General features: G+C 42.5%; 1 protein-coding gene and 2 pseudogenes across 1 annotated transcript; 2 read left to right on the plus strand and 1 right to left on the minus strand.

The window, feature by feature from the left end:
- The window catches only part of LOC132223698 (importin subunit alpha-1-like), a 54239-nt pseudogene extending 45980 nt beyond the window's left edge, over nt 1-8259 (minus strand).
- A 263-nt stretch (nt 8260-8522) lies between these two features.
- On the plus strand, nt 8523-10286 carry LOC132223700 (DDB1- and CUL4-associated factor 8-like). Its single transcript, XM_059678751.1, has one exon. The coding sequence runs from the start codon at nt 8523-8525 to the stop codon at nt 10284-10286; it is 1764 nt and encodes a 587-aa protein (XP_059534734.1).
- Nucleotides 10287-11343: 1057 nt separating this feature from the next.
- Nucleotides 11344-22294, plus strand: LOC132223701 (tRNA-splicing endonuclease subunit Sen54-like; annotated as a pseudogene).
- Nucleotides 22295-22728: the final 434 nt, after the last annotated feature.

A 22728-nucleotide genomic window follows, 5' to 3' on the forward strand; every position in this document is an offset into this window, starting at 1 on the left:
TTTATAACAAATCAGCAGTTCTTAAAGTGTGCTTGGGGACCCATGGGGAGGGACAGGGTTCACTGAGACCCTTTTCAGGGTCTGAAAGGTCAATATTATGTTAATGATAATCTTAAAATGTTATGTGCCTTTTTCATCCTCATTCTCTCACAAATGTACAGGCAAGTAATCCAGATACTGCAAAACTGGTGATATTGCAAGATTGCTTGAAGAAGCAGACATGAGAATCCAGATGTCTTCTATTAAACCAGATAATAAAGAAATATGCAGCATTGTGAAATTCAATTTGTTTGGAGGAAAATAGCTTTTAGAAAATATTTATGAACATGTAATGAGGTTTATTATTCTTTTTCAAAACAAATTAATAACTATTTAAATATTTGTTTCTGCTTTAATGTCTAAGGTGGCAAATATCAGAAGATGCAAATCATCTATATATATAAAAGCCTAATATGCAAAGTGTCCCCTCGGGAGTTAGATCGACTGGGAGTTTGATCGCTCGCTCTGACGTGTGCTGAGCACCAGAGGGTGGCACGAATGAAGGAAGTCCCTGGCTGGCAGCCAGCAGCTATTAGGGACCCTATCCATGCACGAATTTTGTGCACTGGGTCTCTAATATCAATATAAGTACTATCTCAATAGTTTTTCAGAATGCCAAGGGAGTCCTGAGACCAAAAAGTTTGAGGACTTCTGCAATAAAAGATTATAAGTTACAGGCTGGCCTTGTCTCAGAATGCTGTTTACACTTACTCTGGGCTCCAATCATACTGAGACTTTTCATTTTCCAGAATATGTCACGCAGTTGCTGCTTCCTCCTGTCACAGACCATGTATTCATCTGTAATGGCTTCTCAGACCCCACCCATATGAGACTGAGGCTGAATGAGGGTGAGGCAGAGGAATGTGGGCATGCATACCCAAGAGCCCAGAAGACAATTCCTCTTAGTTGGCTCTGTGCTGCTCTGCTGTTCCTCCTTTAATGATACTATTCTCAAATTTTTTCCTGGAAGCCCATCTAAGCCCAATGTCTACCCCAAAACAGTCTCTCCTGTCACTGTTTTTCACAGGACACTCTGTAAATAATTCAAGTAACATATATTTTGCTATTTCAATTATTTGCTCAAAAAGAAAACAATTCTAGAATATAAAGAATTTTTTAGTCTTTTGTTTCCAAATGGCCTCCTGAAGTTTCTGGGCTTCCTAGAAATTTGAATAGGTGTTTCTAAAATCCAGGAAGCACATTTAAATGTAAGTTTTGCCAACATCTTATGAAATGTCCACAGAAAATCTTCTAATCTTAGTATACCATTGATGTCATGAAAATGGTTTACAAGTCTGAGGTGTTCCTCCTGTGAAGGCTGAAAATGAGACAATCCCATTACGTGAGGGAGGTGGGATAATATTTCAGAAAGGATTCTCTTGAATCCCCAAACACACTGAGGCGATCTGGTAGGACCCCTCTTTGAATGCCACTCTCAGAATCAGGCAGTAGTACTGCTGGCCTGTAAGAGTAATTAGAGCAGGTACAGAGAAAGACAGGTACTATATGATTTCATTGATAAGTGAAATCCAGAAAAACAAAACAGAACAAAGACCCATTCAGTGTAGAGAACAGGCAGACGACTACCAAAAAGAGGCAGTTGGGGGATGGGGAAAAATAACAATCAGCGTAATCATTTCAAAACCACTGTATTAGTTTTAAAACCATTCTAATAGACGAAGGCAGATGGCTCCCACTCCAGTCCTTTTAAAAAACTGGTTATAGTAATGTCCTCAGATATTCAAGTGGTTCTGGAAGGTTTCTTCTAAAAAAAAATCTCTCTCCTAGACTAGGAAATTCCTCTTAGATTAAGGAAATAGCTTCTGGGAAAATTAAGCTTATCAGTCAGCCATGTCTTAGAGTGAATTACTTTACTCTTTTAATCAAATTGCTTTTGCTTTAATAGGCTGGTACGGATTATAGTGTTCTGGGTCATCCTGCCCTCCTAAGCGTCACATATACTTACAGGCCATGAGGTAGTAAAGCAAAAACGAACTCTACTTCCTCTCTGGTTGAACACACCTGTCGATCACAGCAAAAGTAGCCTCCACTGGGACTTCCAATGCAATGACCCTATAAAATTTGCCCGCTTTATGGTCCCCTATTTTCCTTAATTCCCTTTTTGATAGTTAAATTCATGATTCCTCATTTTTTAAAGGTAAGTTTTTATTAATTTTAGAGAGAGGAAGAGAGCGATAGAAACATCAATGATAATCATTATTGATCAGCTCCCTCCTGCACTGGGGATCGAGCCCACAACTTGGGCATGTGCCCTGCCTGACCAGGAATCAAACCATGACCTCCTGCTTTCTCAACCAATGAGTCACACCAGCCTGCCTCATGGTTCCTTATTATAAAAATTTCATTATGTAGGATCTAAGTTCCCTTGCCCCCAAGCTCTCCATTATCCTCAACTAGCAAAAAAATTAGATTTTAATTTAATCTTTGAATTTGCCTACTCCACTCCTGTCTTCAAGTATCTGAAATAGAGAAACACAAGTGACCATGATGTCTCATTTCACTTTTATGCTGTACAACTACAAGTGGACCCTCTCTGCTTCCAGGCAACAATTCTCCACTCCCCTATTGGACTCATTCTCCCATTCACTGAGTTGACTATTACACATCTTCTCCAAGAAGAAGATCTAGCATAGCTTTCATCTTCCTTTTTAATGGCTGCTATCCTTCCTTCTTTTTTCACTGGGAGAATGGAAGCAATTAGAAGAGAATACATACATTCTTCCACCAGCAAAGCTACAACCTACTTGCCTGTGTGCTAAGTATTTTGTCTGCCTTCCTGTTACAATTCCTCTACCTGTGCATTGAATCCTATGCCTTCTGCCTATTCAAGACAGTCTCCCTAAAACTTGTATCTCCCTTGCATTATCAGTTTTTACCCTTACTACTAAATCGTCACGAACATATAACATCCAGTGGTGATCCAGACTGAAAAAGGATTATCTTGACTGCATTTCCCCTTCTGACAGGAATTGCATTGTATTTGTAGTTCACCTTGGGTAGTATGGACATTTTAATAATATTAAGTGTTCCAACCCATGGACACTGGATGTCTTTCCATTTATTTGTGTCTTCTTTAATGCCTTTCATTATTGTTTGGTAATTTCCACTGTACAAGTCTTTTTACTTCCTTGACAAAGTTTATTCTTAAGTATTTTATTGTTTTTGGTGCTATTGTATATGGGATTCTTTTCTTAATTTCCTTTTGCATAGTACATTGTTAGTCCCCTGAATGCAAAAGCAGGCAAAAACACTACAAGAAATCCATAGACCAATAGTCCTGATGAACACAGATGCAAAAATCCTCAACCAAACAAAAACCCAGCAAACCAAAATCAGTAGCGCATTTAAAGGACAATACACCATACACCATGACCATGTGGTCTCTATCCCTGGGATGCAAGGATGGCTCAACATAAGCAAATCAATCAAAGTGGTACACCATTTTAACAGAATGAAAGATAAAAATCACATGATCTATACACCATTATGTTCATAGCAGCACAATTTACAATAGCTAAGATTTGGAAACAGCTTAAGTGCCCATCAGCAGATGAATGGATTAAAAACGTGTGATACATCTACCAAATGGAATACAACACTGCTGTAAAAAAGAAAGAACTCTTACCATTTGCAACAGTATAGATGAACATGGAGAGCATTATGCTAAGTGAAATAGGCCAGTCAGAGAAAGATAAATATCACATGATCTCAGTCATTTGTGGAATATAATAAATTGATGAACAGAAATAGATCTAGAGACAGAGAAGCATCAAAAAGACAATCAACCTTCAGAGGGAAGATAGGGGAGGATGGGGGCAAGGGAGAGAGATCAACCAAAGGACTTGTATACATGCATATAAGCCTAACTAATGGACACAGACACTAGGGGATGATGGAATGTACTGGGTGGTGGGGGTGGTCAGGGAGAGCTCAATGGGGGGGGGAGGCATATGTAATACTACATGTAATACTTTAAATAATAAAGACTTTTAAAAAATAAAAATCACATGATCATCACAGTAAGTGCAAAAATTGATAAAATTCAATACCCTTTCATGATAAAAATTCTTAACAAGCTAAGTATAGACAGAATTTGCCTCAGCATAATAAAGGTCACATATCACAATGCTGCAGGTAACATCATACTCCACAGTGAAAAACTGAAAGCTTTTCAGATGTTCTTTTTTTGTTTTTGTTTTTAAGATCCAGAAACAGGTAAGGGTGTCTGTCCTTGACATCTTTATTCAACACAGTACTGGAACTTCTAGTCAGAGAAATTAGGCATGAAAATAAATAAATAAAAGGCTTCCAAATTGGAAAGGGATAAGTAAAAGTAAATGTTTGCAGATGACATTATCTTATATATGGAAAACTGTAAAGATTACACACACACACACACACACACACACACACACACACACACACACCTGTTAGAACTAATAAACTCAGCAGAGTTACAGAATACAAAATTCTACCTTCTTCAAATGACTCAGTGGGAAGTACCAGCAGGGGAGCAGAGAGAGGCTACTAAATTGGGGGAATGTGTCTCTCTAGCTCCCTCCCTCTGAGCTCACTGACTGATGGCTAATGATCGCTCATGTCCAGCGGGTCAGACCCTCTACACCAGCCCTGGGCAAACTATGGCCCACGGGCTGGATCTGGCCTGTTTGAAATGAATAAAACTAAAAAAAAAAAGGACTGTACCCTTTTATGTAATGATGTTTACTTTGAATTTATATTAGTTCACACAAACACTCCATCCAAGCTTTTGTTCTGGCCCTCCGGTCCAGATTAAGAACCCGTTGTGGCCCTCGAGTCAAAAAGTTTGCCCACCCCTGGTCTACACTGTCTTTTCTGTCTCAGGTTTTGGTAACTGCTCCCTTTCTTCCCCACCTATAGGCCTAGCGGCACAATGTCTTCCTGGTCATTATAGGCCTGAGGTCCTGACCTTTCCCTTGTGATTTCTCTACAGCCTTCTCTCATCTTTGAACAAATCCCCCTTAGGAACTGCTTCAAATTGCCCAAGTGAAAGGTGTACCAGGCCAGTGTCCTGAGAAATACACCTCACACACATTCCACTTATGAGAAAATGTTATCACATCCACTTTCAAAACATATTCCAAACATAACCCATTTCCACCAACTGCTCCATCCTCATCCTAGTTTAACCCACCGTCATTTCTCACCTGGGTGAGAGCAATAGCTTAGTACGTCTGCTCTCTCTTTCTACCCCATTCTATTCTCCACACAGCAGCCAGGGTCTCTTTTCAAGAAGTAAGTCTGGTAAGGCCTTTCCCCTGTTCACAAGCTTCTAAAGGCTTTCCACTACACATAGAATGAAATAAAAATAAAATTCCTCAGGATGGTCAGACAAAAAGGCTCTGTTGAGATGGCCTTTGCTTCTCCTAATCCCCTTGCCTGGCAGGCTCTGTAATGCTTACTTGCATTGCTTCAGTCATAGGGGCCTCCTTCAAGTGCCATGGACACTCATATTGTGCCACTATTTCAGAGCATTTACCCTCAATGCCACTTTTCAGGGACCATTCTTATCCTAGCTATTTGCATGCACCATCTCTCCTTTCTTTCAGCCCTCTGCCTAAGTCATCCTGTCAATGAGACATTATTTGAATTCACTGTCTAAAATAACATCCTCGAGTCCAGGGGTGGGCAAACTTTTTGACTCAAGGGCCACAATGGGTTCTTAAACTGGACCGGAGGGCCGGAACAAAAGCATGGATGGAGTGTTTGTGTGAACTAATATAAATTCAAAGTAAACATCATTACATAAAAGGGTAAGGTCTTTTTTTTTTTTTTTTTTTTAGTTTTATTCATTTCAAATGGGCCGGATCCGGCCCGCGGGCCATAGTTTGCCCACGGCTGCTCTAGTCCATATATACAAACACAGCTTTATTTCTTCCCATATTACTCATCTCTGCCTCATAGGATCTACGTATCGACTTGTCTGTTTCCACTTCCCGATGGCTGAAGGGATTACCACGCTTATTCACCAACTACTACCCAAACCTAGAACAGCGCATGGCGTTTCCTTAGAAACTTTTAATAAATCTGTGGTGAATGAATGAATGAACGGGAATGGAAATATACCAAATGGATCAACTTAATGAAATGCAAACTTAAATGAAAATTCAGCCGAAACCAGTTTGGCTCAGTGGATAGAGCGTCGGCCTGCGGACTGAAAGATCCCAGGTTCGATTCCGGTCAAGGGCATGTACCTGGGTTGCAGGCATATCCCCAGTAGGAGATGTGCAGGAGGCAGCTGATCGATGTTTCTCTCTCATCGATGTTTCTAACTCTCTATCTCTCTCCCTTCCTCTCTGTAAAAAATCAATAAAATATATTTTAAAAAAAAGAAAATTCAATTCATAGTTAGTGTACTTAATGAGCAGGTAGAAAAAGACTCAAACTAATTCAATAGCATCAAATTAAAATAAGCTGATTCAACCTCTAACAGCGGAACTCTTCCTTGAAATGGGACTACACATATTTCCAAGTCAATTAATAGCGATTCCTCGCCTGCATGATGTCTGCAAGGGCATATTAGGGTTTAATGCTCTGGTTTTAGTGTAATATTGTTGTTATCTTTTGTTTTGTATGTTGTGGTCCATGGCAGAGCAAGACCCTTTGTTCATGAACATTATCTGAAAACAACACCCTACTATGCCACGTATCATACACAGAAAAGCGTATATAAATGCATATGACGGACAATCGATAGCAAAGGGAACAACAAAAACTCTTTCCAGGGTGAGCTATAGGCATTACCAAGATTTCTCTAAGTTTCCTCTCTTCCAGATTTTAACATCCTCCTCTCCTAATAATTATCCTGAAATCTGATTCAATCATTTCCTTGCCATTTCAAATCTGCATAGGAAAACTATAAAGATCTGCATAAAAGTGAAATTATCAATGATTCTGCTGTCATTTGTGGTTTCCTCATCGCTGTGTTATGAATCACTCCTATTGCTGTACTTAATTGATTAAGTCTGATTTTTGTACATGACTCCCTTACAGAAATATATGTTAATTTATTTCTCCGTGTTCCTCTTGTTAGGCTTTCCGGTGCTTTTCAGACTGCTGTGCTACTACGCTTCAGAAATCACTGTGAACCTCCTTTCACATGCCTTTCCGTTACTATTAGAACTGGTCTCTCCCTTTAGAAAACTTTTATAATTCTATGTTTAATCAACTTTGCATTGATCTTGCAATTACTGTGTCGGAAACCTGTTCTCCGCATTCTTAGTCAGCAGTTTACCGTAGCCCTTTGAAAACGGACTGACCTCACCCTAGATAATTCCTTTGGAAAAGCTCTGAAGTTAACGCGGCAATGACAGTGAACTGTCTCCAAAGAGCATTCTTTTCCTAAAAGCACCCACATCCAAGCCTCTTACCTATTGGGGATTGACTGAAAATATGTTGATAGTTTTTAACATCACAGAAGAGTTTCTTTCTCATGACATTATGTTAAATTGGACAACCTCCTGGAGTTCCTTCCTCATAACATTATGTTGGAGTCCCCTGAGGATCTTCCATGGAAGGACATCCAAATACATACATAGAATCTCAGGTGGACAAACAAAATAAACATGCTTCTCTTTCAAACTGGTGAGGCAGTTACTCATTTCAATGTCTACTTGCCATTGACCACGTGATTCCAGCCTTGATTACACTGAGGGACAAAATTACACTTCTCACTGAGAAAGACTGTCAGGCACAACAAATAAAAATTGAGGCCACACAGTGCAATCTGCATTTCAAATAAACAGTACATCTCTTTAGCAGAAGTCATGTCTAATGCAATATTTGGGAACGACTGCTACTGAAAAATACTCGTTTTTAGATCTCAAATGCAATTCAGTAGGCTTTGTGTGTTTTACCTGTGACCCTATGGCTTTCGTAGGCAGGCAGTCGAGCTCTCCAGGTTTCCTTGAAGGGGTCCGATCTGCCGGAGACGGCTGTTTTTATCTCAGGAGCTCCCTGGCTGCGCGGGCCTTGGCCACCTCTCGTGGCATTTGCTTATTCATTTCACAAGAGCACACTACCTTGGAGCAGGGCACTGAGCGTCTGCGGGTCCGTGTTCTTCCTTGGGAGGGTGTGTTGTGGCTGGTCTACTGGAAACAATGTTTCCAAGGAGCAAGCAGCTTCCGCCTTGGAAGGAACAGCAAGCACAGAGGCTGTCATGTGGCTGCAGGGATGCGGCTCTGGCCTGGAACTCTGTGTGCAGCCCCGAAATCGCGCGAGACCCTGGACGGGATGGCAGAGGTCTTTTCAACCTCATCGGCTCCCATAGCTGCGGACCTATGAACCGGAAGTCACCCTTCACACCTTGGCTGACCCCAGTTGGCGTCCTTCCTGTGTGCTGACCTGCCGAGGCCCTTGGCTGGCCCGCTCCCTTCTCCAGGCTTCTAGAACTTTCCCAGCACAGCCGGGCCACAGTGAGCATCATGTCTGCCTATGGGCACAGCGCAGGGGGCTCCGGGGACCAGTCAGGGCGGGAGGCCCGGGTGCGAACATCCGGGGACCTGCGTGGAATGTCCCCGGCCCAGAGGCGCTGCGGAGTAAGCAGGCACAGAGGCGGCAGCGGGGACGCCGTCGCTCCCCTCCTGGCCAGCGGAGACCCCGAAAATGACAGCATGGTCCCGGGGATCCAGGGAGCCAGAGCAGAAGCCACAGGCGAGTACTTGTGCTCGGACCGAGAGCCCGGAGAGGAAGGGGCGGCGGCGGCGGAGGAAGCAGAGGAAGTGGAGGGGGGCGAGGAGGCGGCCCAGGCGCAGCATGGCGCGCAGAGCGGCGGGGCCTGGCCTGCCCAGCGCGTGTCCCAGGGGGACAAGGCCCTGGAGACCTGGGTGTCCTCGGAGACCTCGGCCCTGCCCCGGCCGCGCTGGCAGGTGCTCACTGCGCTGCGCGATCGCCAGCTGGGCTCCAGCACCCGCTTCGTGTATGAGGCCTGTGGGGCCCGCGCCTTTGTGCAGCGCTTCCGCCTGCAGTACGGGCTGCAGGGCCACAGCGGCTGCGTCAACAGCGTGCACTTCAACCAGCGCGGCACCTGGCTGGCCAGCGGCAGTGACGACCTCACGGCCATCATCTGGGACTGGGTGCGCCAGCGCCCCGTCATGGCCTTTAACACGGGCCACAGAAATAACGTCTTTCAGGCCAAGTTCCTGCCCAACTGCGGCGACTCCACCCTGGTCACGTGTGCCCGCGACGGGCAGGTGCGCGTGGCACAGCTGCCCGCTATCTCGCTGAGCAGGGTTTCCAAGCATGTGGCCCAGCACAGGGGGGCCTGCCACAAGGTGGCCCTGGTGCCCGACTCCCCTGTCAGGTTCCTCACAGCGGGGGAAGATGCGGTTGTCTATGACATTGACCTCAGGCAGGACCGCCCAGCTTCCAGGGTGGTGGTCACCAAAGAGAAGGAGTCCAGGGTGGGCCTGTACACAGTCTTTGTGAATCCTGCCAATATTTACCAGTTTGCTGTCGGGGGGAGGGACCAGTTTGTGAGAATTTATGACCAGAGGAAAATCGATGAGACTGACAATAACGGGGTGCTCAAGAAGTTCTGCCCTCATCACCTGGTCCACTGTGAGTCCCAGCCATTAATCACCTGCCTGGTGTACAGCCACGACGGCACAGAGCTCCTGGTCAGCTACAACGACGAAGATATCTACCTCTTCCACTCCTCCCACCCGGATGGGGCCCAGTACGTGAAGCGATACAAGGGCCACAGAAATAATGCCACGGTCAAAGGTGTCAGTTTCTACGGGCCCCGGAGTGAGTTTGTGGTGAGCGGCAGTGATTGCGGGCACATCTTCCTCTGGGAGAAGTCGTCCTGTCAGATCGTTCAGTTCTTGGAGGGGGACAGGGCAGGGAACATCAACTGTCTTGAGCCCCATCCTTACCTGCCTGTGATGGCGACCAGTGGCCTAGACCACGATCCCAAGATCTGGGCACCCACGGCTAAAGCGACCACCAAGCTTCTCGGCTTAAAGGACCTGATTAAGAAGAACAAGCGGGATCGAGATGGAGACGGCTCGGGCCACAGCCACCTGATTCAGAATAACATGCTTTCGTTCCTCATGCATCACATCACACGCAGAAGTCATCCCCTTCCAGGGCGTCGTCCCAGGGCACCTCTTGAAGAGAGAGTCCTGGATGCAGAGTCAGATGAGTCTTCTCGCTCCTCAGATGCATCCGAGGAGGAAGAAAGCTAACACTGCAGCGGAGCCGCCATCCCGAGTGCCTGATTCCCGCTCCAGCTAGACGTCACCTCAGTAGGACTTTCAAGTTTGCAATTCACTTGAACTGGTATATTTGCCGTTTGCCTTCTATTTTCCACCATGAAAACCTCCTTTCGTCTCTTGCCTGTAGTATCCTTTCTTCCTTTACGACGTGCTTCTTTCCTCGTTCCTTTTTCCTCACTTGCTTTCTTTGCTTCTCATTCCTATGTGGATGTGTAAGCAGTTTATTCATGCCCTTTTCCTTTTGTTCTCTTATGTTTGACCTCTAAGGGTTCCTAACTCAGGAGGAAATTCTAATGGCCTCATGGAATCTATATTCTCATTTCTGACACTTTGAAAACTTACATGTTTTTTTTCATCTTTAGTAGGTAATATTAAGGTCCTCGGTTGAGCTAAGAATTTTAGAAATTTGTTTACTGTTTTAAAGTAAGTAGAAACTGCATACATAGAGGCATATGCACTTGTGCAAACACACACACAGACTCCCACCCACACAGAGTGACAAAGAGTGAGAGAGAAAAAAGAAAATGAAAGAAAAGGCGGTTAGATAAATTCCTAGCAAGATATGTTGTCTGTCTAAAATTAATAACTTTGTGTTGTTCCCATTTTATGAACGCACATGCTAATATTGATTAAGTTGAGTAGAGGGGCTGGTAGAGATGAAATTTAATTAGAAGATATTGTTTACTCTGTACTTTGAATTCTCATGCACTTTCATGGCTGAGAACTTCCAAAGGATTACTTTCCAAGAAGTTCTCTTGGGACAACCATCTCCTTCAAGATACCAGATAATAATATAAGAATTCCTAATGTTTGAAAACATGTATTTGCAACTAATTTTAAGAATAAATTCATGTTTCAATAAAGAGTTGTGTTTACACTGACAGTTAACTGTGTGATATCTTTGGGATAAATTTCTCATTAGACATCTGTGGTTGGCTCAAAATTCTCTTTGACTCTTTTCAAGAGGCTAAATTGCTTTTAAAAATGTTTTGTTCTAAGCCTTCTTTAATGTAAATGTGGGCATACGATGTCCAACTACAGTTCAGTAATAATGTTTCTGTTTTATAAACATTATTTGTGTGAGTGATGCAGAGGCCTCCTTTGCCCTAACACCCCTGTGAAGGATAACACCCTTCTTTTCAGATGATTGTTGGTAAAGAAGGATGTGATAAAACATCCTGTGGCCTAACAAAGGCTTTTCTTCAATAATGCTCCTTAAAATGCCTATTATCTCAGGCCCCTTGAGAGATGGTGGAGAAATTTATATAATGAGATAACACTTTATTTTTATTTATATATATATATATATATATATATATATATATATATATATATATATTATTGATTTTTTACAGAGAGGAAGGGAGAGATACAGAGAGTTAGAAACATCGATGGGAGAGAAACATCGATCAGTCGCCTCCTGCACATCTCCCACTGGGGATGTGCCCGCAACCCAGCTACATGCCCTTGACCGGAATCGAACCCGGGACCCTTCAGTCCGCAAGCCGACACTCTATCCACTGACCCAAACCGGTTTTGGCAAGATAACACTTTAAAATGGAAAATTATTGACCATAATTTCTCTTCACTGAGATTCAAAGTTAGGGACAACCTCCTGGGTGTCTGGAGACCATGGGTAGCCCCTCCCAAGGTCTGCTCTCAGTATAGGACCATAAGTGTCACAAAAGAACACATTGAATGTGAATTCACACTGTGGGTTAAAACAGGACATAAGGAAAACAGAGTTATAAACTAGGATCCCAAGTTTGGGGCTACCCTGCACAATTGTCTGCGGTGTATACTGGGAATAAAATCATTTAATCAATAAAAAAAAACCTTTTGGAATTTGTAGTGACATTGGGTGGCAGTGAGAACAGTGGCAAGAGTGGATTACTACTCAGTTCTTTATTCATCTGGTATTTGGAAGCACGCCAGTCACTGGGGGTTTGTACTCTGAACTGAAACCTTCTTCAGAGTTTCCTGCTTGGCTCTGAGATTCTTTGTGCAAAAAGAGGCACTGGGATGGAGCAGGGGGCAGTCTGGAAGAGGTCAAGGGGTAGAAGGGAACATATGTAATACTTTCAACAATAAAGATAAAAACACAAAAGATAACAACAAACTGAGAGGCACTGGTGGTGAGATTTGGAAGGCAAGTAGTATCCCTCTTTGATTTATGCTCAGAAGGAAGGGACAGAGGCTCATTGGTACTCATCTGGTACTCATCTGAGGCAAGAGCCAGGCCCACAGCTACTGCAGCTCCCCCTGAGGTCTTTCATCTTCAGCAGCTCCATACAAAAGAGTCCCCCCCTTCTGCCCAGCACTCCAGTCCCCATGGTTGGAGGTTTGGAGGCTGCAAAAGGTCAGCATGGTTTCCAGACTGTCCTCTCAGGTTCCATCTGTTCCTTACAGATTCCAGTCTTTCTCTGCTTCCCCACTTCTCATCCTTCTCTTCTCCCTGAATGCTATGCTGACCTCAGGCTCCAGCACCTGAAGCAAAGACAGAAGCCTCATGAAGGCTGCTTATGCGGATCCTGCAATCACATACCATCAGGTCCCTGTTACAATCCCCTTACACGCATATCACCTCCGGTGTTTCTGTTCCTCTGTTTGCACCCTGAGGGAGGCAACCATCCCCTGTAGTTTAGATTGAGTAAGGCACCAGACTGCTTAGGCAGTTTGCCGTTTGGAAGAGTAAATTCCTCTTAAGAGAGACCTTTGACTCGATCAATATAAATGGACAGATGGATGAGTAGATATAGAGATAGATGGGTAGAGAGAGGAAGAGAGAGAATATGGATTCAAATAACTCATTTGAAAAGTAAAATTATGATAATGGGTGAAAACCAAGCTGGTGGCATAGGTCCAGGATAATGAAAGTAATGTTACCAGTTTAATTCACGTAAATATGGGTCTATTAGTATATGGGAAAGAGCAATAAATATCACAACAAACTTGCCATGAGATGGTGGGCAAAGCTAACAATTATATCACTTAAGCATGCAAAATTTCAAATTTAATTTTTCAACACCAATTATTTTCATTTCATAATGGAATTTCTATAAGACAGTTCTATGTAGGCCTTTATGCAAAATTGTAAGTGCGTCCTAATTATGCACAGTATTTAAAGCCATAGAGCTGTGGCAAATGCCAAACTATACTTTTAAAAAAGACATCTTCTGGCAGTCATTCCTTAAAAGACCACAGATGGACAAAAAAACATATAAAGGAACCTAATTGCTAAATTGCAGGCCCCACAAAATTTAGTCAGTTCTGTTATTCCAACTGCAACCTTTAGCATTCCTCCTTTTACCCTGTGAGCCAAAAACATAACTCAAGAAATTTACAATAGATTGAATCTTTTTTAAAAAATATATTTTATTGATTTTTTTACAGAGAGGAAGGGAGAGAGAGAGTTAGAAACATTGATGGGAGAGAAACATTGATCAGCTGCCTCCTGCACATCCCCTCCCGGGGATGTGCCCGCAGCCCAGGTACATGCCCTTGACCGGAATCGAACCTGGGACCTTTCAGTCCGCAAGCCGACGCTCTATTCACTGAGCCAAACTGGTTTCGGCAATAGATTGAATCTTAACCATCCTGTGATTAACATCAATGAACTTCCACTACCTTAATTTGTCTTGACTTCAGTATCTTCAGTAATAAAGAGAAGTTTAGATTTTTAGATTTGTTGTTAGCCTTATGGAGCACTTAATACATATTTCTTTAGTGGACAATGAGTTCAGAGATGGGTATATGAAAAGGAACTTACTACACTGGTCGCAAGCTGTGTTCTGGGGAGAACTGGGGAGTTTTGGATGTTTTCACTATAAGAGGGTTGGGAAGTTTCCTATCCTGGTGTTTTATACAAAGTACAATATTTATCCCCTGCACCCCATAACTTTGGCAGCCTCTTTATCTCTAAGCCCATTATATAAGCAAACATCTATGGAAATTAGATACACATATACTAGCAAGTATATTCAAATGTAATGTCTCAATAATTCTTCATAAAAAAAACACATTAAAATGGAGGACAGGAAACTGAAGTTCAGTGAAGGTAACTTTGCAACATCATTAGCTAAGAAGGTATAGAGGATCAAATAAAATTTGCAACTAAATTAATGCAACATATAGTAGCACATAGCACGATTGTTTTGGTACGTGGAATTTTGATTTAGGTGACAACAGAAATTGGGATCCCAAGTCTCAAGATTCTTTCATGATATTTTTCAAGTTTTAAATAATCTTTATTTGATATTATACATAAACCACAGTAAAATCATGAAATTTAAAAGTCACCTTTCACCTGTGAAGGTGGCTGTAGTCTCACTTTGGACTTCTGTCAGCTGTGTGACAGACATGTTAATCACCCAAGTCCCCGAAATTGAATTGTAGGCCTCTGAGGGGAATAAACAACAACAATGAGCCAATAGAAAAAAAACAAAAAATAAATTGCACAATATGAAAACAATAAATTCTGGGGTAGGGATAGTACTTCTAGCTTTAGCTACACATTGATTTGGATGACATTGACTGCAAAGATTTTTGCTAGTGGAGGGACCAAAATTTTGCCACCCTGAAGCTGCTTTGCAGATTATTAATTTATGTTTTTATCCTCACCTGAGGATATTTTTCCATTGATTTTTACAGAGAGTGGAAAAGAGAGGGAAAGACAGAGAGAAACATTGATGTGAGAGAAACACATTTATTTGTTGCCTCCTGCACAAGCCCCGGCCAGGGCCTGTGCTGTGGAGGAGCCTGCAACTGAGTTACATGCCCTTGACCAGAATCGAACCAGGGACCTTTCAGTGTGCAGGCCGATGCTCTATCCTCTGAACCAAAGCACCTAGACCAGAATATTAATTTTTTACAATTAATTTTTATTGATTTCAGAGAGGAAGGGAGAGAGAGAGAGAGAGAAACATCAATGATGAGAGAAAATCATTGATCGGCTGCCTCCTGCAAGCCCCTCACTGGGGATCTGGCATATAACCAGAGCATGTGCCCTGACTGGGAACCAAACCGTGACCTCATGGTTCATAGGTCGACACTCAATCACTGAGCCATGCTGGCTGGTCTGGAATATTAATTTTAAGCAGTTTATTAAGAAACAAGAGTCAGAAAGAATCTTTGACATGCCCCCCCCCCTTTCCTGCCCAAGAGATTCAGAGAAACCTGCTTCAGGATAGAGAATTTAGCATTTCCCCTTAGCCTATTTTGCACTAAATATGGTAAACAAGAGGGCTTCAGGAAGGTGCCTGTTAGCTAGATATCCTGTGTCCTGCTGTTTCTGAATATCCTAGCAAGGATTTGTCTGCCCTGCGGGTTCCCCTCTTCCTCAGCTACCTAAATATCACCCATTCTATCTCTGAAATCTATTACCCCTTTCTCTTTTTGCCAAAAATGTCTTATATACCCAATGTTGCCCCACACATCTACAGCTGTCAGTGGGGAGGTTGGGTGGGTGGCTGGGTAAAAAAGGTGAAGGGATTAAACAAAAAGAAAAAAAATACTCGTAGACCAGCCAGTGTGGCTCAGTGGTTGAGCATTGATTTATGAACCAGGAGGTCATGGTTCAATTCCTGGTCAGGGCACATGCCCGGATTGTGGGCTTGATCCCCAGTGTGGGGCCTGCAGGAGGCAGCCGATCAATGATTCTCTCTCATCATTGATGTTTCTGTCTCTTTCTCCCTCTCCCCTTTTCTCTGAAATCAATAAAAATATTTTTAAAAAATAATCATAGACACAGACAACAGTATGGGGATATCCAGAGGCAAGGAGGGTGAGAGGAGGTAGAAGAGGGTAAAGGGGTGATAAATGGTGATGGAAGGAAACGACTTGGGGTTGTGAACCCACAATATAATACACAGATGATGTATTATAGAATTGTAGAGCTGAAACCTATATAATATTATTAGCCAATGCCACCTGAATAAATTCAAAAACATTTTAAAAACAAAACAAAACAAAAAAACAGATGAGATTTTCCCTTCAGTTTTGTTCTGTATTCTTAAGAGCTGGGCTTGTGACCAGTGAAAATATTTTCTCTGGTCTCCACCTTCTGGAAGGTGTGTTACTGGGGTGCACCTGGTGGCCAGTCAAATAGAGGGAAGTTTCAAGTGTCTCTTTGTCTGGCTCCCAGGGGAGTCTGTCATAAGGGGACCCAGCCCATAGGGGCCTTTGTCATCTAAACCTTCCTTACTTGTTAGTGCTGAAAAAATCCCGTTACATTAACGCCTGCCCAGTGCCACAAATTAGCGTCATTGTGGCTGGAGTCATTTCACATTTTGTGGTAGACGAGAGACACAGTATGTACCTATAACATCCTAGTCATCTGTGTAAGGAAGGTCTATGCTTTCTCTGATGTTTCTGGAAGTGAACTTTTGGATCTATGAGGGATGCATCTTTTGCATTGTCTTTGTGGAAACGTTTTGCTTCCTTAATTAAGTTGTAAAGGTGTATTGATTAAGAGGCTACAAAATCCTACTGTCACTGGCCAGACAGTGGCTGTTTTGAATTGAACAAAATTTCTAAAATGAAAAACTTTAGAGAGCTCTCAAATTGGTATTATAGCCAGCCATTAAGACACCTTTAATAAGCCAGGCCAGCGTGGTTCAGTGGTTGAACGTCTACCTATGAACCAGAGGTCACGGTTAGATTCCTCGTTAGGGCACGTGCCTGGGTTGCAGTCTTGATCTCTGGTGTGGGGTGTGCAGGAGGCATCTGATCAATGATTCTCTCTCATCATCGATGTTTCTATCTCTCTCTCTCCCTCTCCCTTTCTCTCTAAAATCAATAAAAATATATATAGTTTAAAAAGACACCTTTAATAAGATGGAAGGACAGAAATTAGAACAAAAATCAACATCCTGCTTACCTTCAGGTATTTGCAGATATTGTGAAAAATATAAACATTGGAAGTACAAATAGTCCTGCACTTAAAAAAAATAGATACCCAGAACTATAGGTAGTCTTAAGACTTTTAAGTTTGTGATTTAGATTTTTGGGTCTTACAGATATTAATTGGGTTAATTAACCAGAGAATTTTAAGAAAAGGCAGAAGGGATAACCAGTACATTTCCTAACAAGGTATGAATTTTAAAAGATTGCCCTAACCAGTTTGTCTCAGTGGATAAAGCATCGGCCTGCGGACTGAAAGGTCCCAGGTTCGATTCCGGTCAAGGGCAGGTACCTTGATTGCAGGCACATCCCCAGTGGGGGGCGTGCAGGAGGCAGCTGGTTGATGTTTCTCTCTCATCGATGTTTCTAACTCTCTATCCCTCTCCCTTCCTCTCTGTAACAAATTAATAAAATATATATAAAATAAAAGGTTAATGAGACATAAGATTTATGAGAATTGGTATATTTAAAAATCTTTTAAAGGATTTATTAACTGATCAAAAATTTGACAAATTGGAAGCTGATTTTTCAAAGTCTAATAGGAATATTTTGAAAGTCTCAAGAGGTCTTCCTGCCAGGTAATCAGAAATGTAAGCTGAGCCTGCTCCAGTGTGAGACTGAGTTGACTGAAGAAAAAAAAACTGCCACTTTTTAAAAAACACAAGTGGTTAATGTCTCCCATGCCTGACACTTCCCCTCATCCTTAAAAGTTGTGAAGGGCAAATGAAAAATCTTGTGTTTTGCCCAGCCGGTGTGGCTCAGTGATTGAGCGTCAACCTATGAACCAGGAGGTCAAGATTTGATTCCAGGTCGGAGCAAATGCCCAGGTTGTGGGCTCTATCCCCAGTGTGGGGTGTGTAGGAGACAGCCAATTAATGGTTCTCTCTCATCATTTATGTTTCTATTTCACTCTCCCTCTCCCTTGCTCTCTGAAATCAATAAAAATATATATATTTTTTAAAATATTGTGTCTTCTCTACAATTACCAGTGATTTTGTTTTATTTTTTTGATCTATTTGTGATATATGTGTGTGTGTGTGTGTGTGTGTGTATTTTCTGCCTCTAGATGGTATTACTATTAATTTATAATATTTTATTGGCTTAAATGAATTAAATGTTAATATAAATTAAGAAATTGAAACTATCCCAAATATTTTTTTCAGGGTCTTGTAATCTATGAAAATATTTGCTTCCAATGCAGGTTTAAGTTTTGTTGATGTCTTTTAGAGTCATTAAGATTAATTATATATGTTTGTTTTACCAGCAGTTACAAAATAAGTTCACATTATCTCTGCTACAAAATTTGGTAAAAAAAATAGCTTGGGTAATAATTGACTTTGAAATCTCTTAGTGTTACTTAGAATTAATAACTAAGTAAAACTAAAATAAAGGGCTTTCATAAAACTTTCTAGTAATAATTTTGATATATATATGTATATATATCATATATATCATATATATCATATCTATCATATATATCATATCTATTATATATATATATATATATATATATATATACACATATATATCTCCTAAACATAGTTTTCTAAAGTCTGCTGGTAACTTGAATCTTTATAGTGTTCTTAAGTTAAATGATCTAAGTGTACCTACTTTTGGCTTATTTTTTTAAAATATATTGATTTCAAAGAGAGGAAGGGAGAGAGAGATTGAAACATCAATGATGAGAGAGAATCATTGATTGGCTGCCTCCTGCATGCCCCCTTCTGGGGATCAAGCTGACAACCTGGGCATGTGCCCTTGACCGGAATCGAACCCGGGATTCTTCATTCCACAGGCCAATGCTCTATCCATTGAGCCAAACCAGCTAGGGCTACTTTTGGCTTCTTATTATAGAGAAGGTACAAAATAAATTTGGATCAGTTAATGAATATATCTTTTATTTTATTAAATATGTTTATAAAATTGTGAATATATTTGTCAATAAAATGTCTGTTTCTAGAAGTTATGAAATTTATTCATAAATTTGCCAACCCAAAGAATGTTAATTATTTACTTTTTAGTTGTCAATAGACAATAAGGTTTGTAAAAGTTAAAATTCCAATTTAGTTGGAAAGAAATTATGTTTTTTGGTAATGGAATGTATAAGGTGTGGAAATAAATTTTTTTGAGGAAATTTAAAGAAAGTAGGTTGTTCTAAAGCTGATGTATTTTGCATGATTTAAGAGAGGAAAACTATAAGGGATTAAAACAAAACAGTTGTAGGTTTATGAAAAGAAATCTTGAGAAGAAATTTTATATATGGGTAATTTAAATAAAATTGGAATAAATTTAATTAAGTAAATGAATTTAAATATCAAATGTAAGCTGATGCAAAATCAGAGTTTGGTTCTTTTAGAGGGACAAAATTTTTCTTCTGAATTATTCTTCTACTCCAAATATAAAATTCTTTTTTTTACCTACAAAACAAAGGTTCTATTTATTAAAATATTTCTGTCATATTGTCTTAATCAATTCCCTGATTACCTAAGAAAATAATCTTCTCAGTCCTAAGAACTAAAATTTTGCTAACTCATGTTTGTTTAATATTTTAGATTGTCACTTTGAGTAAGTGAATAATTTAATATTGTTTTATAAAAATATATGATCTTTGGGTCAAGTATGCTTTGTTTTTTAAAAATATATTTTTTTATTGATTTCAGAGAGGAAGGAAGAGGTAGAAAGAGATAGAAACATCAATAATGAGAGAGAATCATTGGGGTCTGGTGATAATATTTATTTGTGATACAAAACCAAAAGGTTGTCCTTCCAATATTCCATCTCCATCAGTCTTGCCAAGGAAAATCAGGGCCAAAATAGAGTCAGTGTCCAGAGATCATGTGCCATATTAAAGTTTAGTTCAGTCCAATATTTGGCGAGCCCAGCTTGTGTTCCCAGCTACAATCCATTACTGTGCTGCACTATCCAGGCTCCTGCCTGGAGCCTGTGTAGCTGTTGGGCAGGTGGCTGCTAGCGCCACAGGGCTATAGAGAGAGAATATGTGAACACACAGGCGAACATGGGAGAGAGAGAGAGAGAGAGAGAGAGAGAGAGAGAGAGAGAGAGAGAGAGAGAGAGAGACTTTGTTTACTTGAAATCATGTATTCTCCAGCTTGGGGGAAACCAGAAGCTTATTCAAAGTAACTAATCAGCTTTCCAATCTTTCGTGGGTTTCTGATGGGATCCAACCTCTAGACCAGGGGGTGGGGAACCTTTTTTCAGCCAAGGGCCATTTTGATATTTATAACATCATTTGTGGGCCATACAAAATGATCAACTTAAAAATTAGCCTGCTGGCCGCCCGATAGAGCCTGAACCAGAGACCACAACTATTGAGGTTCCTGCGGGGCGCCTGCTCAGTGCCGGGGAACTTCCAGCTGCCCAACAGGTGGCCCCAGAAGCTGTCCCAGCGCTTGCCTGGCCCCAAGGACTTCCTCTCCTATGGCTCTGCAGCCCAGGCCTAGCGGCTACGCCTGAAACCCATGGAGCTCTGGCAGCTGCTGGTGGAGGAGGAGCACGTGGAGCGCCTGGGCAGTTTGGTGGCCGCCGAATGGACCAAAAGAGGGGTTCGTGGAGTTGAAGACTTCTGTGGGTCAATGCTAGCAGACCATGGCTTTGCAGAGCAGGGCCAGCAGTGGCTGCACCCTAAAGAGGCGTTGTATTTGCTGGAGTGGGAAGCCTACCTGTTACTGCTGACTGAGGACGCTGACTTGTCTGTAGTATCAGGTCTTCAGCCACCTGAAGAGATTGGGCTCTGTGGTTCCACGGTTCCAACCAACCTCTATCCTGTCCCCTTACCAGAGGCAGTTAAACTGGGACAGCAATGCCCAGCGCTTGGAGGATGGGAATGGCAAAAGGAAGAGGAGGAGCTCCAGCTCTCGGTCCATTAATAATGGATACATATGTAATACCCTTTGTAATACTTTAAGCAATAAAAAAAAAAACAAAAAAAACAAACAAAAAAAAAACAAAGATGAAATTGAAAAAAAATATATTTCCAAAGGGCCATAAAAATAAATTTTGCTGCTCTCACTGTTTAAAAAAAAAAACAAACAAAAAAAAAAACCCAAGACCCTGGAGAACCCCCTACAGGGAGTGTGGATGGGACACCCCAGAGCCTGACAACCTATATCCCACCTCCCCACAACCACAACAGCTGAAACCTCAGGAGTCCAGCCCTGTAGAGGGCCAGGTGGGCCTCTTTCAGCCTTTGGGTTCCCTAGAGCCCTGCCCTGGCCTGGCCAGGGAGGAGGTGGGATGCAACCAGGAAAGTGGCAAAGTGGAGAATGGGGTGAGCAGATCTCCTTCCCCAACATGGCTGCAGACAGTCACCACACCCTCCTGTTTACCCAGCCCCAGAGCTGCTCCAGGCCAAGGTCGCAGGGCGGGAGACAGACGCTGAGCCCTGGTGCCAGCTGAAGGACAAGCTCTCCAGACGCGAACAGGAGGATGTGAACTTGGATCCCTAGGTGCAGCGCTGCTCCAGCTGGCAGGAGTACAAACAGCTGCTGCAGAGCCCCAGAGCCTCTCCCAACACCTGGGGGACCAGCCTGTCACTCCTTTGCTGAGTCCCAGCCAGGCAGACTCCCCAGCCGCAGTCCTTCAATCCATCTCTGTGCTGCAGATAAACACACCTCGCTGATGGAGGTGCCCAGCTGCCGGAGAAGTCCGGAGGTTTGGAGATCAGCTTTGATATTTACTAGGCTGACACTGTGGCCACGTTCCGAAAGAATAACCCTGGCAAGCCCTACGCCTGGATGTGCATCAGTGGATTTGATGAGACAGTCCCAGACCTCTGCACCCTCAAGCCGTTGTCTACCAGAGAGGGGCTGTGCCTCTCATATTTGCCCTGGTGGATCATTGAGACATCTCCTTCTACAGCTTCAGGGACTTCACACTGCCCAGGGATCCCGGACACTGACCAGTTCTGGCAGGGCCTGGGGCCTGCTTAGGGGGCTTGGAGAGGGGCTTGGTTTGTCTACTCTCAGGGACCATCTCAGCTGCCTCCTACACCCTTGTAGCTGCAGAGACTAGTGTGGACCTTGGCCCTGGGTATCTGATGCTTGCAGAAGAGCCACACTGAGCCCTACTCCCCCTCCCCGCCCCCCGCCTCCCCCTACCTGGCTGCTGCAGCGCTTCCAAACTCCAGGACTGCCTCCGCTGCCTTGCAGCGATGTCCATGGAACTCAACACTAGATTCAAGAGACCCAGCAAGGTGGGGCAGAAGAGAGGACTCTGTGCCTTTAAACAAGAGGGTGCCTGCTTCATGCGATAAAGCCATAGCCATTAAAAAAATAGATCCTTTTTCTTCAAAAAAAAATTAGCCTGCTATATTTGGTCAAACATTTAATTAACTCACCCCTAATGCCTTGGCAGGGCCAAACCAAATGATTTCATGGGCCTTATTTGGCCCATAGGTCAGACGTTCCCCACCCCTGCCCTGGACAATGATCTTTTTCCCAGGTTAGACTATGGGCCAACACCTACCCCTGCACCATTTTTACTTTGTTGTGCA

Source organism: Myotis daubentonii, chromosome X (assembly GCF_963259705.1).
Source record: "Myotis daubentonii chromosome X, mMyoDau2.1, whole genome shotgun sequence".
Lineage (NCBI taxonomy): Eukaryota > Metazoa > Chordata > Mammalia > Chiroptera > Vespertilionidae > Myotis > Myotis daubentonii.